This window comes from Rhea americana, unplaced genomic scaffold (genome assembly GCF_003343005.1).
Source record: "Rhea americana isolate MKP2758 unplaced genomic scaffold, rheAme1 scaffold_8, whole genome shotgun sequence".
In the NCBI taxonomy this organism is placed as follows: domain Eukaryota; kingdom Metazoa; phylum Chordata; class Aves; order Rheiformes; family Rheidae; genus Rhea; species Rhea americana.
In genome coordinates, this window is record NW_028186978.1 from 1,729,899 (window position 1) to 1,751,197 (window position 21,299).

The 21,299-nt window shown below is 36.5% G+C and overlaps 2 protein-coding genes across 3 annotated transcripts in view; one reads left to right on the forward strand and one right to left on the reverse strand.

Moving 5' to 3' along the window:
- LNX1 (ligand of numb-protein X 1) overlaps window positions 1–4,836 on the forward strand; it is a 67,724-nt gene extending 62,888 nt beyond the window's left edge. For both annotated transcript variants that reach the window (XM_085322791.1, XM_085322792.1), the window contains 2 exons: window positions 3,241–3,399; window positions 3,894–4,836. In XM_085322791.1, coding sequence (XP_085178917.1) covers window positions 3,241–3,399; window positions 3,894–4,029 — 295 coding nt within the window. In that variant the 3' untranslated portion in view covers window positions 4,030–4,836. The remainder of the gene's footprint in view (window positions 1–3,240; window positions 3,400–3,893) is intronic.
- Window positions 4,837–5,525: 689 nt separating this feature from the next.
- The window catches only part of FIP1L1 (factor interacting with PAPOLA and CPSF1), a 44,142-nt gene continuing 28,368 nt past the window's right edge, over window positions 5,526–21,299 (reverse strand). Inside the window, exons 15-19 of the mRNA XM_085322828.1 lie at window positions 20,858–20,912; window positions 19,108–19,163; window positions 12,169–12,373; window positions 6,618–6,755; window positions 5,526–5,848 (exon numbers count right to left, since the gene is read on the reverse strand). Coding sequence (XP_085178954.1) covers window positions 5,701–5,848; window positions 6,618–6,755; window positions 12,169–12,373; window positions 19,108–19,163; window positions 20,858–20,912 — 602 coding nt within the window. The 3' untranslated portion in view covers window positions 5,526–5,700. The remainder of the gene's footprint in view (window positions 5,849–6,617; window positions 6,756–12,168; window positions 12,374–19,107; window positions 19,164–20,857; window positions 20,913–21,299) is intronic.

The following is a 21,299-nucleotide window of genomic DNA, read 5'->3' on the forward strand; positions in this document are numbered from 1 at the left end:
GCCAGAGCAAACAAGAACCGCATTGCRCTCAGCTCAGCTCTGCATGCAGCTGACTCCTAGCATCCTTTCCATGTTTCTGAAAGCGTTAATGAATAGCTGGGTTATGGTACCTGGCCATTTGTATACCCTCCATCCTATGAGGATGTATTGAAACATAGATTTAAAGGAGTGAATACAACTTATGCACTCATACTCTGTCAAAAGTCATCTCGAAGTATGTCTCTGGGACATGAAAAAAGTGTAGTTTTCTCTGAATTTCTAATATTTAAGGGACAAGCAAACCTAGGCAACTCAGACTGTTGTTCGGTCGGCATTTCTTTGGTAGTAGTAGTGCCACTGTAAGCACTGGGATGAGGTAAGGCAATGATAGCTACATGCAGCCATTAAAAAAAAAGATCTGGCTGAAAAATGACCATTTCCTTTCCCTGTAGTATTTTTCAAGTCCCTGATACATCTTGTCACATATAATTGGGCAACAGYAAATGCACTGTGTAATTATGCTAGTAAAGGTTAACTCATTACTGCTCCTGAATGCAAACGTACTCTTGGGTACTTGAGGGAGCGAGTTACATGAGTGCTCCCTCTGGCAGCACAGCTGCTTCTAGGTCCAATGCTCAGCTGCTAGCATCTACTCTGGCCAGATTTTTGCCAGTACAGCTCTCTGAGCTGTGCTGTAAATGAGGCCTCTGAAGTCAGCTCCCCCTCTCCCCCCAGTAATTGTAGGACTGTCTCTACAGTATGTCCTCAGTAACAGTTACACTGGCATAACAGTGGTTTTCTTCCCCAGAAAAAAGCTTTCATATAGTGGGACCTGGTTGTCAATGCAACTATTGACACAAGTGGTAAAGGCATCATATGTGGATCTTGAGTTAGCTAGGTACTACACACAGAGCACTAGCACTAAAAAACTCACCTGAAGTTTCAAAGTAGGATAYGGCCCCTTATGGGTCCATTGGGATACAAAGAATCCAATGTGCTTGGTCCTGTCCATCAAGATCAAGAGGGACACGCTCTCCAAACAGGGTCAGGCCACTGCTATGTGCTCAGTCTGAAACTGAGAGAGTTATTACTGAGTAATATCCTAACCAGCTCCAGAACAAAACAGCTAGGTTGATGTGCTATACCCAGTCTGATTTCAAATGAGAGGGAATAACTTCCCAGTCTGGCTCTAACCAGTAGCTCCCTGCAAACCTGCAAGGTAGGAACATCACAAGATGATCAGAGAAACRGTGATGTTAACGCTGGCTATTAAACTCCAAAGTTAATCGAAATACTGGCAGGAGGTAGACTTCACTTCACTCATCCCAAAGGAAAGTGAAGTTAAATGTTCTGCAACGTTCCAGCTTTGGTTTCTTCTGATTCAAGCTACAGTGCAAGGGCAGTGGACAACTGAAACTCAACTACCACATTAAGGGAAAAAATATTTTTTGGCTTGCTAAGATACACTATAAAGTAGTCCCTGTGCCAGGTGCATTTTACCCAAATCTAGGATAGGCTTTGATAGCAGGTCTTTACAGTCTGATGGAGACCAGGTAATGGAGAATCTTACAGAACATATGCCTTGTTTGCTTTCACTGTGGTTTTTCCTCTTGTGTCTTTACCTGGTAGACTTAGGATTGAGGCTGTAACCTTTCAATTTCAGCAATGATGTTCTCCTTCAGACAGAGAGAAGACCCCTGCCTCCCCAAGTCAGCACTAGCTTATAGCACTACTACTACTGCCTGAGTTCTGGCATTGCTTGGYCATAACCTTGATAAGTACCATCGAACATAAGAGGTTTTAAGTAAGTGATTTTTGCACATTTAAAAAGCCCACAGATGGTAAAGTAATAACGCCTGGCTGCTGATGAAAGAACCAAGTATCACCTGTTTCTTACATTAACAGCCAGCAAATTCTTGCGCAAATATTATATACCTACTATCCTGGCAGCAGGTGAGTAGTTGTAGACCCTGGGGGACTAATCTGGTACTACTAAAAAGCCTGCTGTGAAACACAGTAAAAGCATTATTTGACAAATGAAATTTTAAAAACTAGACACATTTGTCATTAAGATAAAATTAAGTTAGTTGCCCTTCTGTACAAGAYGGGTCAGCAGTTCCTTGGTCAGAAACCTTAAGGAGCTTTGAATAGAATTTGTCACAGTTGCTGGCTGTAGCCCAGTCTAACTTTTCAGATTTAGAATAGCAAAAAGATTTTCAAGACTTGTCAGTCATTCTTGGGCAAACTGATAATGAGGACTGGCTTAAGCATTAAGGCCAGAAATTTCTGTTGCTGTGTATAAAATGCTTTGTAATAAAATTAATGTTGTTTTTCTGCTTAGTTAAAAAAAAAACAGAAGTATCCAAATTAATATACACAGACATGAGTAATATGCACACTGTAAGAGTCTAGTCACGTACGCTGCTCTTCCTTGTCCCCTATTCCTTGTTTCAACTAAGCTTTGACTTACCGTAATATAGTCTATAAATAAGATGACAAAAGGAGGGAAAGGCAGATTTCAGATCACATGCCATAAAATACTGCACTTACTTACCTTTGTAGTGAGGACAAGCTATCCTCTTGACAGCYGTATCAGTGCTCCATAACATTGTCCTTCCAGGGCAGCAGCGTTTTCCATGCTACAGCTACAAGTTGCCAAGTTACTTGATAAGAAAACTTGAAAATTCCTTCTTCCACTGGTATTCCTCTGTGCGTGATCTCCACAATTTCTGTAATTCTGATTTACTTCACTGGCTTTGAAATTTTTTTAGTTTTGACATTCACCGTAGTTCCTGTCTTCTTTAATGTTTCTCCTAATGCCTGACTACTTACGAAACAGTTAATCATATACAGGCTCTCTTCTGGAAGATAAAACAAACCACTGGGCTTGTACCAGATAGGTGACGTGCACTTTCTACAGCTGTGGTTTACAAATATTAAATCCAGTGTCAGGTAAAGTATTTTTCTCTATCATTTTTCAATTGCAACTGAAACATTCGCATTACTTTTGTTGTCCTAGGAACTAACTGATTCCATTGTTTAAAGTCAAGATTAGATAGTAATTTGTTCTAGGTTAACTGGTTGTAGACAACCATAGTACAAAAGTAGGAAAAGTGTATAAATGTTGAATATAGTGGAACTTTGATGCTATTTTATGTTTTCAAAACATGCTACTAGTATATGAAAAAGCAGATGAATCATTAATGATTGAATGGACTCTAACCTTAATCATAACATACTAATTAAACTGGTTTGTTTCAGGTATTTGTACAGCTGCAAGGAAATCATATTACGAAGAAATACAGCAGGAAGTCTTGGCTTCAGCATTGTAGGAGGTTATGAAGAACATACTGGGAACAAACCCTTCTTTATCAAATCCATTGTTGGGGGAACACCAGCATATAATGATGGAAGAATTAGGTAATGACAACAATCTAGTAAAAAGTGGCATTTAAGTAATTGTTTCATCTAGTCTGTATTTTCTTTTTTTACATGTTTATACAAATACAAGGTAGAGAAAAGAAAGGACTTGCTGATAGACAAGTATACTGYGTATGAATGCATTAAAAATTTCTGGTGAGCTCAGTAGATTACACAATTGAATTCTGATGGATCTGGAAATAGACTGTTTTCCAGAACTTCAACGTACTTGCCTTTGTAATAGAACAGATGTACGTTTCAGTGCAGGCTTAAGTAAAAAGATACATACTGTAACTTGGGGTTGGGGAGGAAATCAGTCTATAAAGTAGCAGCCATCACAGAAAAGCTTCCCTACATCCMCAGCTTAAAAATAATTCCTTTCTTTCCCTCCGCCTCCAACCCAAACTTGAGGACATGCTTTAGCACTTGCAGGAATTTAAGACAAGATGTCACCTTTTTTAATCGTTCTCTCCTCTATGCCTTTGGTTTTGCAGATGTGGTGACATCCTCCTCGCTGTCAATGGCAGGAACACATCAGGAATGATGCATGCCTGCTTGGCAAGGATGCTCAAAGAACTGAAAGGAAAAATTACTCTCACTATTGCATCCTGGCCTGGCACTTTTTTATAAAACAAGTCTTCACAGACAGTATGACAAGTAATTTAACACAGGAAAAACATGGACGTCAGTAATCCTCACTTTTTTCTGGGGTGTGGTSGGGTGGGAATCAAATGTGTTTATAAAGAAAAGGTTTGTGGAATTTCAACCTGCATGTCAAGAGAAGTCAAGTTTAGGCAAAGCAGGGACACYTGTCAGAGAATCACTTCAGAGTGATTTAAGTTGCAGACAAATCTTTGCTTCCCATGTTCTTAAGTTGGGTTTTATTTTATTTTTTTATATTTATAATGCATTATAATAATCATTAAATTTAAGGAGCAGCAAAAGCTCCTGTTCACCCACTTTGACTTCTAAAAAAGAAATTTATGAATAACTTACGTATGGAAAAATTCCTAGCAATCTGATGAAGTACTTTTCTAACAGAAAAATATCAGACGAAGGCTTTTACCCAACACATTAATAGCACATCGATTATCTGTACCTTTTCATGGTCAGCATGAAGCTGGTATTTTCAAGACTTTCAAGTATTGTTTGTTAGTCTGTAAAGCTGTGAATTCAATTTTACTTCTAAAATTATTAAAAATAWCTGTAACTGTGTACTTGTACAGCCATTATTTTCACTCAAAACTAAAAGCTTCTAATTAATACTAATAAATCTAGAATTTTTACATAAAAATATTTCTTTTTAAAAATAAGTACAGTGCACTCTGCTAATGTCATCAAGTAAAGCCTTTAATTACTGCTCTGACAAGGCAGTATAGTTTTTGCAGGACTGCCATGCCAATCTCACCTGATACTGTTTGGACTGCAGTAAACCTCAACGTGATGATAGTTTTATTTTTTTCTTTAAAATATATATATATTTTTACTGTTGTCTGTAAGAAGAGAGAGATTTCTACCCAAGTTTTGAAGTCTTATTTTTTTTCCTCAAAAGCTAACAACGTGAAGAGGATGTGTTCATTACTCTTTGCYATCCCTAACAGACTACAATGTCTGCTAGGGACAGCCATCCCTAACAGACTAAAATGAATTTTCTCTTAAGCTATTGAAAAAAGAAAGTAGGACAGATGTCTAGCTTATGCACCCAAACATACAAGGCATAATTACCAAGTGCAAGGTAACTGCAGTCAACATTCCAACAGACTAAAACCAGTCAGCAACTTTCCAGGTTTTCCCATTTTGTTGTTATTTCACTTTAGAACAAGTTTGTTGAAGTGTCTGGAATTCCTCCTCCTTGTTCCATCCTTGTAAAGGATCTTTTCAGATAGATATAAACTCCAAGGGCTATACTAAACACATACCATTCCAGATGTCAGTATATAATAAAATGAATGCAAAGTGCTTCTAAACTCAGAAGAATGACCTTCCTACTGGATTATGGAAAAAAGGAGACAATTTATTAAAGAGAATTCAAGCCCTTCATATACTGCAAGAAAGAGCACTAGCATCTAGATCGCAAATGATGAGTTTTTCTTACTGGTTTTTAAAAGACAAAGTCAGTCCAGGAATCTTAACATGAAAAATTCTTTCTTTTATTTTCAAAAAAACAAAGTAACCTTCAATTTCATACTAACAGAACAAGATTAAGAGCAAATTATTTTAATACCCAGAAAAATAACAGGATTTATAGTAATCTATTTCTGGCACTAATATATATGCAAGTAGGCAAAAAACCACACAAGCCTATTCTGCAGGGGCAGCTTCAGTGTTTTCCTGTTCCGGAGCAGGTTCACTACTGGCTTCTTTTCCTTCTTTGCTTCTTTTGGATTTTTTGTGTTTGTGCCTTCTGTGGCTGTCCCCTTCTTCACTGTCGTGACGGCGTCTGCTGTTACTAAAATAAAAATAGGGGGAAAATACCTCAAAACATTGCACAGGCATGACACGTCAGGCCCCATTTAATAGCAAAGTACTAAGTAATTAGTGTTTGCATTTGTATTTGAAAACTAGCACCTGCTCTTTTTCTCTCTCTCATAGTATTTGGCTGTCAGGAACAAATTTTTGATGCCATAGTGCATATACCCAGTCATGTTGTACTCTTTACTGGGAAGGGTGAATGATTTTTCACACTTGTAACCTGTATTCAAATTGCAATTTCATGTCCCTACTGGCATCCATTCAAGAGTTTTAAATTCTTACCGATCCTTTTCCCCTGACTTAACTTTTATTTCAAGTTCTAAAAGAATTAAGTTGAACATTTATATCAAGTGAACATAAGAGTTCTTTTACTTACATTGTAAGAATCATTGCTAACGAAGTTTTTTTTTTATGTAAAGCTACTGAATACTAGCTTCACTCTGCCTCTTTCTGACCCACCACTTTTCCCCTTCTGTCTCCAAATTCATAATTTCTGTTCACTAGCTAAGACTATATTACACATCACTCAACATGAAGTTACTGGGGGCCAACATCTCATTTTGTCTGTCCACATTTTATATGGCAGACTTGTTCCAAGCAGTGTATCTAAGTGTTTACAGTCTTTCCAGAAGACTCCAGTTTGTTCAGGGTTTGTTTTAAAATTTATTTTTTTAAACTGGTCAAGTCTTTCAAATACTATAAAAAAAAAAAAAAAAAACAAAAAACAAAAAAAAAAAAAAACAAACCTTCGAGATGACTTGTGCCTACTGTCTTCCTTCTCTCTGTGTCTTCTTTCTCTATGTCGGTCTTCTTTCTCTCTGCTTGTTCTATGACGGTCATAGCCTCTTTCTGCATAGTCTCTGTATCTGTATCGTTCTTCATCACTGATTAAAAAAAAATCATCTTTTCAGGACAGTAATACTAAAATGGTGTATATGTGTATATATATATATGTATATGTGTATGTATATGAAAAAAAATTCTTCTATACACCAAGATAAACATCAGAAAAAACTTAAGTGTTACTTCTGGATTTATAAACATGATCCATCACATATGTTAAAAGGACATAAAGGCTCTTTACCTTACACACTAGACAGCTAGTGTTTAAAGCCATTTTGAAAGTGGACTGCTCTATAAAAAAAATGGAAGAAATAACATGTTGCATTAAATATATAGAGGAGTTATCAAGCAGTTGGTTAGTTTAAATCTATACCTATCTGTAAATGAAGTACCATTCTACATAAACTTTAGTAATATTTTCAATTTAGTGTGCATATCTAAGCACATCTTTTAGTTGTTCCAAGGTATACGGGTAGAGTAAATTAACTTTTTGGTACATTTAACCTATTTCCTTACATCAGTTTCAAGAGAGGAAAAGCTAGGAACAAAGAAACTGACAATAAAATAAACTTAATGTATTGGGTTGCTTTTTACATTAATTTCTCTACAATGCCAATGCTGTTCCTACTTCTGCTCTCCTCTGGGATTACCACAAGCCCTTACGTGCCAAAAAGCTTCTAAGAAAACTAAATACTGTAGGCTATACAAGAATTTAAAGTCTTTTTACTTAAGACTGTATTTTCATGTATTGTCTTGATGAGAAAGGCAGTGRTAAGTTTTGTGAAATTTAGAAAGTGATAGTATTATCTATATTTAGCCAACAGCACTCAAATACTGTATTAGCATAGCACAGTATCATTTCTGAGTAAATATAACCAGATATAGTATCCAGATGTCCTCTGTCAGCCACACCTCAATAACAACAAACTTACCACACCTATGTATTATATGAAGTCTCAGTTACCATAGTTCAGAAGATCCCAATCAAGTCTCAAAGACAGGCACAAGGTGACCAGGCTTTCTGAGACACTAACTAGAACACGTAGAACTATGTGTAAGATGCTATTAAGCTGGTACAAGAACTAAGTGCTTTSTGCTTTCAATCTTTCTTTGCCAACATTTACCATAAAAATGTCTCCTCCTGAGGTCCCTGATAGTAGCAGAATCCATATGGTTCCACTGAACAGATCAGATACGGATCATGCAAGGAGCACAGCTCAACCCTAAAGACATTTCTCATGCCCTGAAGCAACAAGAATTTAAAGCAAAATAATTTTATGTATGTATGTGCCATAACCTGGATCCAGTGACCATTTCCCAAATGAGAACAATACATCAGCTATGAATGAAAACAGAGTTTTTCAGGAATTATAAATTAGCAGTTCAAGATAGATAGTGTASAGAAGCATCAAAGAAAGCTCAGAAAATCCTAGTTTCCCAATAGCATTAAAAATATCTTATGATGTATCAAAACACAGCAAAACTATAGCTACTATGAACTRGAAGTCGTGTCACTAAATAATACAACTGCATTGATTAATGCGTATTCTGTTTCCCCTCTTAAGACAAACACAATATTCAACTGAAATAGACACTCTCAAAGAAATTACATTAAACTGAGCAGAGTATGTCTCCCACAAGAGAATCCTACAACATTAATACATCAGCTTAAAATATTAAGACTATACAGCCACAGAACATGAACTCTGATCAGACTACTCCAAGGCCAGCTTAGGGCATCCTAGAGTATAGCCTAGGATATGACAAGAAATTCATATACCTCACTGAGATGTCTAATTCCCTATCATGTAAACTAAACCCCCCCACCTGCACAGTGCTGAAACCTGTGCCTTTAACCTACATCTATCTCTACTGATCATTTAACATTATTTTACCCTCATGTTTCTACTCTACTGTCAGGGTRGAAGTGGGGGGGAAGATAGCTACAGCCAAAGTCTCTTTCTACTGAGTATTTCCTCTCATCTGAAAAACCTGAGGCTTCAGCAAAAGGAGTAAAACTGACAGCAAAAGTCTCTTCATATCAAATGTCAAAGAAAGACCAAGGTTAAAAACAACTGCCAGTTTGCAGAACCAGTCAAACGGAAGAGAAGAGTGGCCCAGCTTATAGAGCAGTTAGTTACTTCTGCAGTTCAGAATGCCAGTCTTCATTTGATCAAAATTTGAAGGGCATGTTAACTTGGAGTGCAATACCGCAGCACTGTAACAACAGCACGTGCCTGCTGAGATCTAGCTAAAAAGCTCAGTTTGGAATACATACACACACACACACACAAGTACCATGTTAAAAATGAAATTAGAATTAGGCTCTGAAATCTACAAAAAAGACATTTATAACCAAAGGTAAAGACTAGTTTGAACAGTAATAGGAAATTTTCATTAGACACAAGATTCCCATACTAACGCATCTTTAAATTGCTACTGTTCATCACAATTTTAAGAGCCTTAGTATGGGGGGGGGGGGTTTAGAGTGATAGAAAAAGGTAGCAACAATTAAAATACAGCTTACTCACAATATCAAACATCACTTCCCAAAACTAACAATTTGATGATCAGTATCTAATTAGAAAATCAGAATTTGAACATCTACCACTGCCTTTTGATTTGTATGCTATTGATGGTGCTTTTTAAACCTTATTTTGGCACACTGTTCCTAAGAAATCATGACAGATTGTAAATGTGTTTGAAATTAAGCAACTCTTCAAATAAAGCAAAAAAAATCTGTTTTCCAAGTCCAATACATTAGAGGGCTTTTCAGGATCAAGAAAGAAAGCCATATACCCAATGGTAAAACAGTGATCTCCTCTTCATTTTCTAATCTAGGTTTAAATTATAATTACCAGAGGCTTGCAGGGATAGCTTTGAGAGCACTACAACATGTTGAAGAGCACAGAAAGTTATCTGTGCCCTCTGGACAAAAAAATCCCAAATGCAATCCAATCCATAAAAACTTACTTCCTCTTCTACTTCTCAGGTTACTTTTTCAAAATAAGGCTGAAAATTTATGACAAGCTACATGAATAATGAAACCCTACTTTGTAACAACGCCTAACTTGATATCTATATTCAAAATATCTTAATTGGAATCACCCTTGCTGCAACTTGTGACTATTACCTTGTCCTTTCTCTGTGAGCTTTGGAAAAGAGGTTGGCTTCATCTATCTTCTCTATAACCACTCACCAGGTAGTTAGGAAGAGCGGTTAGATCCTTCTTCATTAGCCTTTTCTTTTCCAGGCTAAACAAATCCACTTCCCTCAGTGCTGCAACCACCTTGGCAGCCCTCCACTGGATTTTCTCCAGTTTTTCAGTGTCTTTTTCATACTGAGGATCCCAAAACCAGGGACAGCACTTTGGATGTGGTCTCAAGGGCTGAATAAGAGTGGAATAATGTCATCCCTCAGCCTGCTGGCTACACTCTAATGCAGTCCAGTATGTTCTGACCTTCATGGTASAGACACTGCTGAATCCTGTTCAATTTGCTGTCCATCTGGATCCCAAGTCCTTTCCTGCAAAGCTGCTTTCTAGCCAGACAAACCATAGCCTGTTYTGCTGCATGGATTACTGCCATGACTTCAGAAATTCTTTGGAAAATTAGTGAGAAAGAGCCACAGTACGGTACACAGTATGCCACTAGAAATATTTAAATTCAGAATTTGATTGGTAACTAATTGACTTGAAACTATAAAACCAGAAAAGAGGACATGGTCCTTGTAAAAGGGATCACAGTCCRAAAAGAATGGCATCTTTTCAAGGGGGCAGAGAATGAGATACAATGTGAAAATGCACAATTTCTTCTGAGGATAGCCAAATAAAGGTAGACCAGAAAGCTCAAGGTTCCTTTTTAAATCACAGTTTAGTTATACTAATAAAGTAGGCTTTTTGGAAAATAATTGATAAAAGCATATATAGCAATAATTTCTGCACACTAAAAAGCTAAAGATGATGTGATGTGTCACAACACTATTGCTTAAATTTAAACAAAGGTGATTTAAGTATGAGTAATGTATCTATGCAAATTTTAAAACAGTTCACACTCTATTCCTCATAGCCATTTTTAAGTGTACGAAATTGAAAAATAAACCTTCTTAAAAAAAAGGGAAGAAAAAGAAGGCATTATTGTGTCTGCATGTTCCATCTTTCTTAAACTCTCTCACCCTCTCTGTTACTCCCAAACCAACTCATACTAGTTAAGGTCCTCCCATTTTCTTACATAGCCATGTGGCAACAGCTTTGCTACAGATGGTAGATAATTTAGTCACATAAAAAAGTTGAGGCCTGCTCTTCCCCCCTCTTTTACAGATAACTCTGGCAGCAGCACAGAGATTTCTCTAGGCCTGGAAGCTATTAAGGCTCATTTCAAGCACCCTTGAATGACCAGGCTTCTTTCTGGCCTTCAATCAAGCTGAGAAACAGATGTTTAGATTGGTCTTGAGTTCTTAGAAACTGACCCTGTAACACAGAACATGCACGCAGGAGAGGACATCACCACAGTAACCTCAGCATCCACACAAATGGAAAGTCAGCTTCCTTGCACCCAGTTTGGGCCTCTAGCTAATGACTATCAAGCAAAAAAATACAGCTAAGTAATACTGGCTCCAGGTATTCTTGTTCTCCACAACGTAGAGCAACTATTATGCACAAAACAGTAAGTAAATACGATTAGTTTAATAGCTAACATATATATATTGTGCAAGCTTGAAACTGAACAAAAAATAGTAAGCAAAGCAGTMAAGGTTTGCTCCAAAATACTTCGCTCAAATATAGAGCAAAATAAGTTTAGAAAGATTTGGCAAGCCTATAAACTTCTGCTCTATGGAGTCACAGTGAGTTCAACATTAAATGCTTGGTACTTGTGCCTACAAATCAAAGAATAGTTGCATCTCTGCTGGTCTCTTTTTTTAAGAAAAGCAATTAAGAGAGTTGAAAACTCAATAGAGGGTAGTTGTCTGCCTAAAAAGTTCTTGACCTTAAAATAATAATTTGTAAGAGGCAGGACAAATTATTATTCAGCCAGTGCTAATAACCAAACTAACTATTTTGGCAGCCAATAACATATTAATTAAGGTCAAATGATGCACCATGTTGCTCTTAGCACTGAAATGGGAACTAAGATTCATTTAATATTTCTATAGATTTTTCTAGAACTACTGAGGTCGAAGAGAGCCAACTGCATCCCTTATACACAAGGCTTAAATCACATGTTTAATCTGTGAAGCACTATGACCAGTTTGGATGTCTACTTTCATTTTTACACTTCTGTTTCACATTTACAAATTTAATTACAGTCTCCAACAAAAGAGGAGAGGGAAAAAGCCACACCCTCCTGTCTCTTTGGAATATACAGCTGTACACTAAACTTTAATACTGAAGTGCCTGATTTAATGTGGACACAGTTCTGAGCAAAGTATTACAGTATGTTAAGACGTTTCACTAACCTGTTGAACACACTTGGAGTCGGACTGTGATCTCGGTCCCTTTCCCGGTCTCTGGTACGTTCTCGATCTCTGTCTCGGTCCCGGTCCCGGTCCCGATCCCGGTCTCGGGATCTCTCTCTCTCACGCTCCCTATCCTTCTCTCTTCGTGCATAATAGTCCCACTGTTTGCTGGTGTCCATAAGGCTAGACCACGAAGGAGCAGAACCTGCAAGGTGCGGAAAGGTGACTAAAGAAAGAGATGCTGGTATTAGAAAGAACAAAATCAGATACCRTACGAAAACTGTAATACTATTTATGCTTGAAAGCACAGATGTTTGTTAGCCTCCTCCAGTGACATTTTCCAATCTTTCTCTCTCACAAAAAAGTTAATTATGAGCAAACTCTGCCATTTTCTCATGATGCTAATAAAGGCCTCTGCCACTCATTTATATATTYGTTATGAAGATGTACAGAACCAGGATATATACCACAAAGAATGTCTAAATTTCTAGAAAAAAAATATATTGTGCAAAGTTTTGCTGAAAGAATCTGACTTTATGTGGTCAAATGTGGAACAAAAACCCAGTAACAACCAAGAAACAGAACTGCCTTTGAAACACAATAGTTCTGGAAATACAATTCAGAAAAACAAGGAGAAAGGATACTTCCGACTTTGTATTTAGATGCTAGTATTTTTGTATATGTTTTGTTCCTTAAAATAACTGTATTTGAAGTATAACATGTTGGCTAATCCCAGTCTTCTTATTTAGTAGTTCATATTCTACATTGTGCTTTGCCATACTTTTTTGATTACAGAATATAATAGTAACTTTAGAATTCTCTTCAATAAAATCATTTTGAGGGGAAGAAATAACATTTCCACTTACTTTCTAATGAATGCTCAGCACAGTCATTATTACTATCAGAACATACTACAGTTTCAGTAAATGAAGTATATTTTTTGTCTTCAACTAAAAGACGATACACTCACAGAATAAATAGATGGGAAAGAAGTCACAACACCACACTGTCTCACAACCTTTTTAGGTAACAGTGGGAGAGAAGAAGGGACATGCATCTCCACTGCATTCTGCCAACTCGGATATAAACTACTAGTCTCAATGGTCCAATTGTTCTCTCCTGCCTTGCCCCTCCCGAAGCCCCTGGATGCATCCTGTGAACCCGAGGGTGGTAGCATTAAACTGGAAACAGCACTCTCTAGTGGACTTGAGCACAGAGGTCAGGAATTCCCATCTCTGCCTATCTGCTTTGCTAGCAAAGAATTGTACAGTTATCAATAACTTACTGGAGCTCTCTTTCAYAAGCTATAAAATCAGAACAATATTCACCTGACTGCAGGGTGTTGCAAAGAGAAATTAATAGTATAATTAATATAAGCACCCACTGAACAACGTAAAGTATTGCTGCTGCATTTAATATTGCCAAACCTTAAAGCCAATGGATTCTCAAGACAGCTGTGTTCCAACTGCCTTGCCTACAACGTCTGGGGTATGCCTGCCCCAGAAAGCTTTGGCAGAAGCTTAAGACAGTGGTTTGCCAAGAGTTTAAAAGAGGAATACAAAAGACGTTTTGAGCAGGCAGTGGAGAAGGAAAGACTACTTCATTGTTAATAAACATTTTCATTGAAAAACATTACAATTCTTCAAAAAAAAGCATTTATACAATGCTTTGCTTCTAAAAAAATGCTTGACAATGTTTGATTTCAGGCCTACAGGGAAAACAAGGAGTTAATGTTAAAAAAAAAAAAAAAAAGCCTAACACAATAGTATGTTGTTCATTATACTGCCAAAAAACTGAAATTCTTCTAAGGAAAGCAGCCAGAAATAGCAAAAAAGCAGCTGGACTTTAAAGACTGCTAATTTCCTTGACTTGCCATTATGTCAACAACATACGTATGGTCTACAAGACTTGAATACACTGGCTGACAGAATATTCTGATCTAAATTGTGAGCTTAAGTTTACTTTAAACACATACTACAAAACAAATTATTTTTATTAATAGCAGCATAGACTTCTAAGCTGAATTTTGGTCACTCCCTCACATCTGCAGTAGTTCTCATTAGACAGAAGTATGTCATTTCCATCTCAGTAGCCTGAAATAAACAACTTATTTGTTACTCTGAAAAATACAGCAATTTTTATACATAGATTTTCATCTGTAATTATTCTCAGTATTCCAGGTAGTTTAAGAAAATTTACTTTCTAATATGAATTGCTATTTATTGTGTTTACTGTATGGGATGAAGTAATTTTTAGTATCTCTTCACAAATTTTACGATTCTTCTAATAACCTTCACACTAAGAAAGTGATTTCCAACATAATGTAGTGCTGATTTTACTTTTCAAAAAGGAAGAGAGGAAACTTTCAATAGTCCATAGTGATGGAGACATAAGCCCTGTTTTGGGGATTGAAAATTTGAAGCTACGTGGTTTCATAAAATATTGGCAAACTATTAATGTATCCTTTTTGCCTCAAAAGTACTTCCTCTGGAATTGTTTTTATACTGCTAAATTTGTTGTATGTTTTCAGGACATAAAGAACATTTAGAGCACAGAATGAAGAAACGCTTCACGGAAAATTCTATGATTCTAAAAGCAAACAAGCATACAATACAAGTTGCTTCACTGGCAGACCCAAAGCAGTGGCATACGTTGACAGCTTAATAAAAGTTCGTAAGGCTAAGGTATTGCTGAATCACAAATGGACTTAAAAACAAGTTCAAGAAACTGCATTCAACGCATACAAAGACAAAATCAATATTCCTGATGCTATAAATTAAGAATACTCTTTTACCATGCGACATTCTCAACAGACTTGCCATTGGAAATATGCCTGATACCAAGGCATGAGATGGGCAATTTGAATAGGCAGAAGAAAGGCTGCTGTGTCTTGATTAAGATTGGTATTTTTGCAGTGTATGTTCATCTTCCTCTGGAATTTTGAAAAGGCATCAAGCATACTGACTGGCCAAGATGATGAAGAGTTGGCAATTCGTTTTTATCATCTAAAGCAAGAAGTGCACAATCCTAGCAATTCTTAATTATAATTACCATCTGCATCCTACTGCACCACTAAACCTTCAATTTACCTATCTGACCCATTGGGAGCACTGGTATAATACTATGAATTCATACGGATTTGGGATCACATTGTGAGATAAGTACTTCAGGGTAGAAGACGGTGGCCAGGAAAACGTCTTGCACTAAACATTTACTTGCAACAGCAATTAACTGCCAAAGTACCTTTACACATCCAAAAACACGCACATCAGACAGTGTAGAAATGAGTAATTTGCTTCGTATAGCAAACACAAAAACTGCTTTTGCCACAGTAGGGTTGCCAGATACATGGTGAAGATAGAAACAGGCTGAGGAGGATTAAGAAGTCTATAACAAGATRTATTTCTCGTCTCTCCACAATGGCAAAAATAGCAGCAGAAATGAAGAAAAAGGCAAAGATTTAAAGCTTGTCTAAACAGTGTRTTTTATAAAATCAAATACAGTAATTCCAGATTATTATACTAGATTATATTATACTCATTTTGTATACCCTTATATCCAGGAAAGTGTCCCCCCCCAATTAGTTTAATCCAGTATTATTTCAATATTACTACTTCAATAAGCATCCAAGCACAAGAGCTAAGGCACTGTTTCCTGTAAAAGGCCCTGACTCTCTAATGTACTACAGATACTTGCTGGTATCAGCTGCCAAATTCTGCAGCAAGATGTCTCCCTTACTCCCATTAGAATCTTTGTTGAGGAAGGGACCTAACACAACCGAAGATTATTTTTAGGAAGACGAACTACAGATTAAGATGAGACAGAGAAGATGTTTAGTTAGAATTAACTGTTGACTTTAGTTGTGCTATTTTTCTACCTCTTGTCAAAGGCACTTAATAATGGTAGAAATATATTTTTACATAATCTCATAAACTCATCAGGAACATACTGTTTCTCATGAAGATCTTCTCATTAAGGGGATACACCATATTTAAGGTGCTACACTTCTCAGAAATACTGAGTACCTCTCATTTAAAATTACAATTTTAAGTCCTAAAACTCTTAAGTACTTAATAAAACAAGTGGTACAGTCAACACACTTTTCACTTTGATTAACCTCTCACATAAAATGCAGTAAATGCTAATACTATACAGTATTTTAAACTCAAGAAACAGTATGATATTCTACATACCTGTGAGGAGTTGGCTAATATCTCAATATAATTAAACAGTCCTCATTTCAAGTTGAAGATGTTACTATACACACCTGATGACTTTACACTTCTAAAAAATTCTGTTTCTTCTATAAATTTGTATGACCTTATGAGAAGAGATATGAAGGAAGGAGAAATACGGGAAGGAATGAAACACTCGTCTCCTAAGCAATAAAGCAAAAGCTCATGATTGAAATATCCAGATGTTCTAGCAAGACTAAAGAATCCTAGGCAACATTCTGAAGTTGTTAAATCAAGTAAACCAAGGTCCCCTGTTTTCTCAGACAGGGTCCAAAGGTTCAGAACACTACTAATGCCATGTAGATTTTAAGACAAAATGACTCTAGTAAAAATCAGGAAACACACAGAAACAGTCCAGACTAGACTAGTGTAATACACCTAAGGGAAACCGCAGTTAAAGCAAACCGATATAGTACCAGAATGTGTAATGCCAACGCTCTAGTCTCTGCAACCTAGACTGCAGAAATTAAAATCCATTATACCTATTTATTTTATCCCTATCTTTCTGCAACGATTGAGATCAGCTCCAAAGCTCGCTCTTTAATGGGCACTACATACAAACAGTAAGAAATTGCGGATGGCAYGCTTCTGCAACCATGCTTCTGTTGGTGACCAAACAAAAAACACTCAGCGCAGTGATACAGATCACATCTGTAGGTCTTCAAAAAAAACAAAACAAAACAAAAATCAAACTAAACTCTCAGTTTTGTCCAACATTATAAAGGAAAAAAAATGTATACAGCACGCAAAACAAGTGTTTTATTGGGTGAAAAAAATAAACACCACCATCACTCCCCAAACACAACGTTACCTCTAGAAAATGCTCTGGGGGAGGGGGCAGGGAGAAGGGGAAGAAAAGGAAATCCCCTAATGGATTTAAGTTTTTGGAAACTAACAGTTCTAATCTCAGAGGGAAAAAAAAGACCCAAGTGAATCACAACAACCTGATAAAGAACCTATAAAAGAAAGAGCATTACATGCTACTCTAATTATCTCGACTAGCTGACTTAATACCCACTGGTCACCCCTCTCAACCAGGGAACRTGTCTACCCTGCCCCACTGGAACAGCTGTCACTACAGCATACTTCAGAGGGAAGGAGAGGAGAAAATATCCAGAAAATTCCTTAATACATAAAAGAAATTAAGGTTTGGATGCACATATTCTGATCAAATCCCCAGATCAAATGGGATTAGTCTGTATTTCTAGAAAAGATCTAGCCATCTTGTTATCTTATCACAGTGCCAATAATACAATAGGAACTTAACCCACAAGCTTTTGATTTATAAAATCACAACTGTTTTCTCTCATGAAAAACTCTGACTAGTATCTATTATCTGCTGTGTTGAAAGTAACAAACAAACAACCCTCCCTCCCAACACAAATCTGTTGCCCTCTCAGAACCAGATGTTCCTCCAACTTTTTAGTAGCCTTCTTCTCTTGYACTGCTTGGTCTCCATAACCACACATAGGCAAACATCCATTTTCACCCTTGCCCCAGAAATTGCAAATCCAATGTTGGCATGATCATGATAGCTACTGTATTTTGTATATGTGTATCACATCACATCTGAAGGTTAGCAAAAAAGGTAGAAATATTCTTATGTTCCTGCTACAACATGAAAGTATAGCAAATTCTAATAAAAGAGATTCCAAAGTGAAAAACATCTTGAATCAGAGGCTATATATTAGATGAAATGGGCATACTAATGCCTGTAAGAAAGACTGCTTTCTCACATGACACTGCACGGTTTTAGCTGATAGAACTTCAACAAAGTATTTGCTTGGGTATATTAGTTGCCTGCCCCAGGTYTAATTTTTGCTATTGACTTACGCAAACATAGCTCATTTACTTCTGAAGGAGTAAAGTAGTTGTTTGCCCTAAGAGTTCTTTAAAATATGTGAGAGACTATGCATGGAAGTGAACACTTAAGCGATGAAAACCATTCTGATGTCAATGAACCATTTACTACTGCATAAACTGCCCCAAATTCAAGAAGTAAGTTATTCAAAAATCTTACTTTGTAAGTCTTCTCTACAGATTTATGAACATTTAAGAGACATTATGTGAACATTTGATCTGTGCTGAACATCATGCACCTCAGAAGTGGACAGAACTTTTATATTTGCTCCTTACAGCAGCCAGGCTCCAAATGAACAAAGAGCAGGGAGGCAGAAAAATCAGCTGGGAGAAAAGGCACTGGGCATGGAGCTGCATAAGACTTAAGCACAGCTACTGACTGGCAAAACAGGTGTTTCATGTTCCCCTTTGGGCTATGTCAAAAAGCACCTGACATTTTAGTACTGTCATCTCTCTTTTGGCTCAAGTAGCAGAGCTGCATGCTAGATAACCGGCTGCTAGATTCTGTCGATGTTCATTTGACTCCACATAAAGCAATTTCTTTTTCAGTTCACTTTTACTATGAAACTAGATGTTGACATTTTTCAGCTGCAGATTTTGCCCATAATGTTAACCAAGAAAGACAAAGAGACTTTTGCAGTCTGCTAAATAAACAAAACAATAGTATTTACTAACAGCTGTTAAATTTACAACAGCAGGTATCTAGTCATAGTGACAGGCAATGCGCTTTCATAATAAATTGCTGGAAAGATCTGTTTACACTCTCAGCTAAAATCCTTGCAAGTATTTCAATCAATTTGATAGAGCACTAATAAAAATTTTCAAAGCCAGTAAACTCACTCACCACTGCCATATGAAAATGCACGAACAGAGCGACTGTCATAGCCAGAGGAATGTCCACTGTTGAAAACAAAACACAGGTAAAATTCAKGTTTACCATTAAGGCTACTTGAATTAGCAGATACATACCTTTTATTTTATTCCTCAGAATTCTTATCACCACATAGAAAGTATCTAAGCAGATTTATTTAACTCCTTCATTTCAAGCATCACTAATTAAGAAAGCAGTCTCTCAACACAAATATGTTGAATTCATACCTTAATACAGAAGTTGAAAATAACATTCTCTCAAAATTTTTTAAAGTTTAGAACAAAACATCTAYGCCTTGGAAATCAATACTAACTGTGAACTATGAACTATTCTATTGTATTTTTCACTGATTTTCTATTTCAAATGTTGCTCATTTCATATGAAGTTTTTGCACTGATTTTGAACTTAATTTCCAATTGCCTGGAAATGCACATATTTGTGAATGAAGCCATTCTCATTCTTTCTGTTAAAAAGTAGGTAAGTGAGCTATTTAAGAACAGCTGGACTTCAAATGTGCAGTTCTATAAATAAACTATTAAATTAACTACATATTTCCAAGGCTGACTTCTTTCAATGGCAGCCAACTCAAGTAGGTAAAAAACAGAAAGGTTAAAATGGATGATATGAGCATAGGATATAATTCAAACACGTATAATTCTTCGACAAGTTTTATCACTTCCTACATAAACATGGCAAAGATAATATATTCAAGTTAACTTCAGTGTTATTTTTGCTCTTGAAAGCAGCATTACATTAAAATGTTACATTACATTTAAAAAGTTTTGGATTAGTTTAGTTTATAAACAAAAGAAAAAACTGGCTAATGAAAGACCAGTGTAGTATCTCAGCATTTAAAGATATTTACCAGAAATGTAGTTCCAACGTTCTACAATTAACTTGATAAAGACTTTTTTCACTTTGTATTCTGGAAAAATAGAGTGACTACTGCTTAACTGTCAGAAGCAATGGTCACTCATAGCAACTGTCATCATATAATAATGAAACAACCTTTACCCACATCAAATGTATCCCACCTCGTTGTTTTCTGAATTAAATCAGATGAGGATTTTCTCAGAGATTTACCATCATCATCCTGTAGCAAGTAYGTTAACAGAATTTGCAATTTCAAAGGAACAAATATGTACACCTTCCTCCAGTGAAGTCAAAAGGTCTGGCGAGAGGCTTCTATGTTCTTAAGTGAGCTAGTTGCCCTAGTTTTGGCCTAACACAAAATATAATTACTTTTCGAGGGCTGCTGGCTACTCGGCATTGCAAAAACAAGAATACAAATTTGGATTCTGCGAAACTCTGGCATTTCCTATAGCCTATGAAGGCTTGAGTCTGTGGCCAACATGTTTATTTACGTTTGCAGAAAAGGATGTTTTAGTTGATAACTATAAAACTCACTTAAATAAGTCTTAAAACAGCTTAGGAACATTTTAACAATCTTTAGCTTAACTTTGTTCTTAAGTCTTGGCATTGATACTGTTTCATCACTCAACAAAACTAGTAAGTGGTAAACTACTCAGAATATTAAGTGTAAAATGCAATTGAGACTAGCAGCACTTGCAGAAAATGATTGTAAAAATCTGAAGCCATCTCCTCAGCTCTAATAAAATCCATAGAACACCAGGTAGTGCAAGAGTGCTTACTAGTACCTATTTTATTTCTGTTACAAAATACTGATATATTGCTTTGTAAAGATTTCAAAACAAATAATCACCTTTCTATCGTGGGTATGAGGGAAGGTGGAGGACCGCCAGGAGGGGGTGGAAAGCCTGTAGTAATCAATCGAGGAGGAAAGAGAGGGGAAAAAAAAACAAACATGTAAAAACTAGGCAAGGCAAACAATGGCAAATATATTCCATATATTTTCAATGATTCAGATCAAATACTTCAGCATTCTTGAAACAGGCAAGAATTGAGAAGCATAAGAAAATTCTTGATCAGCTACTAATACAACAGTGGTCACACTGTTCTGCATAACTATGAAAGGAATGGAAGGAAGAAGAGGAAGCGTGCACCTTCTAAAGACCAATTAAGAGCATTATTTTTTTCTGCCTTGCATCAAAATAACTGTGCCTATGTCTACACATACCATTTTGTATTTATGAACTTTTATCTGTATATAAATAAAAGGAAGTTGATAATTTGCACATCAATTA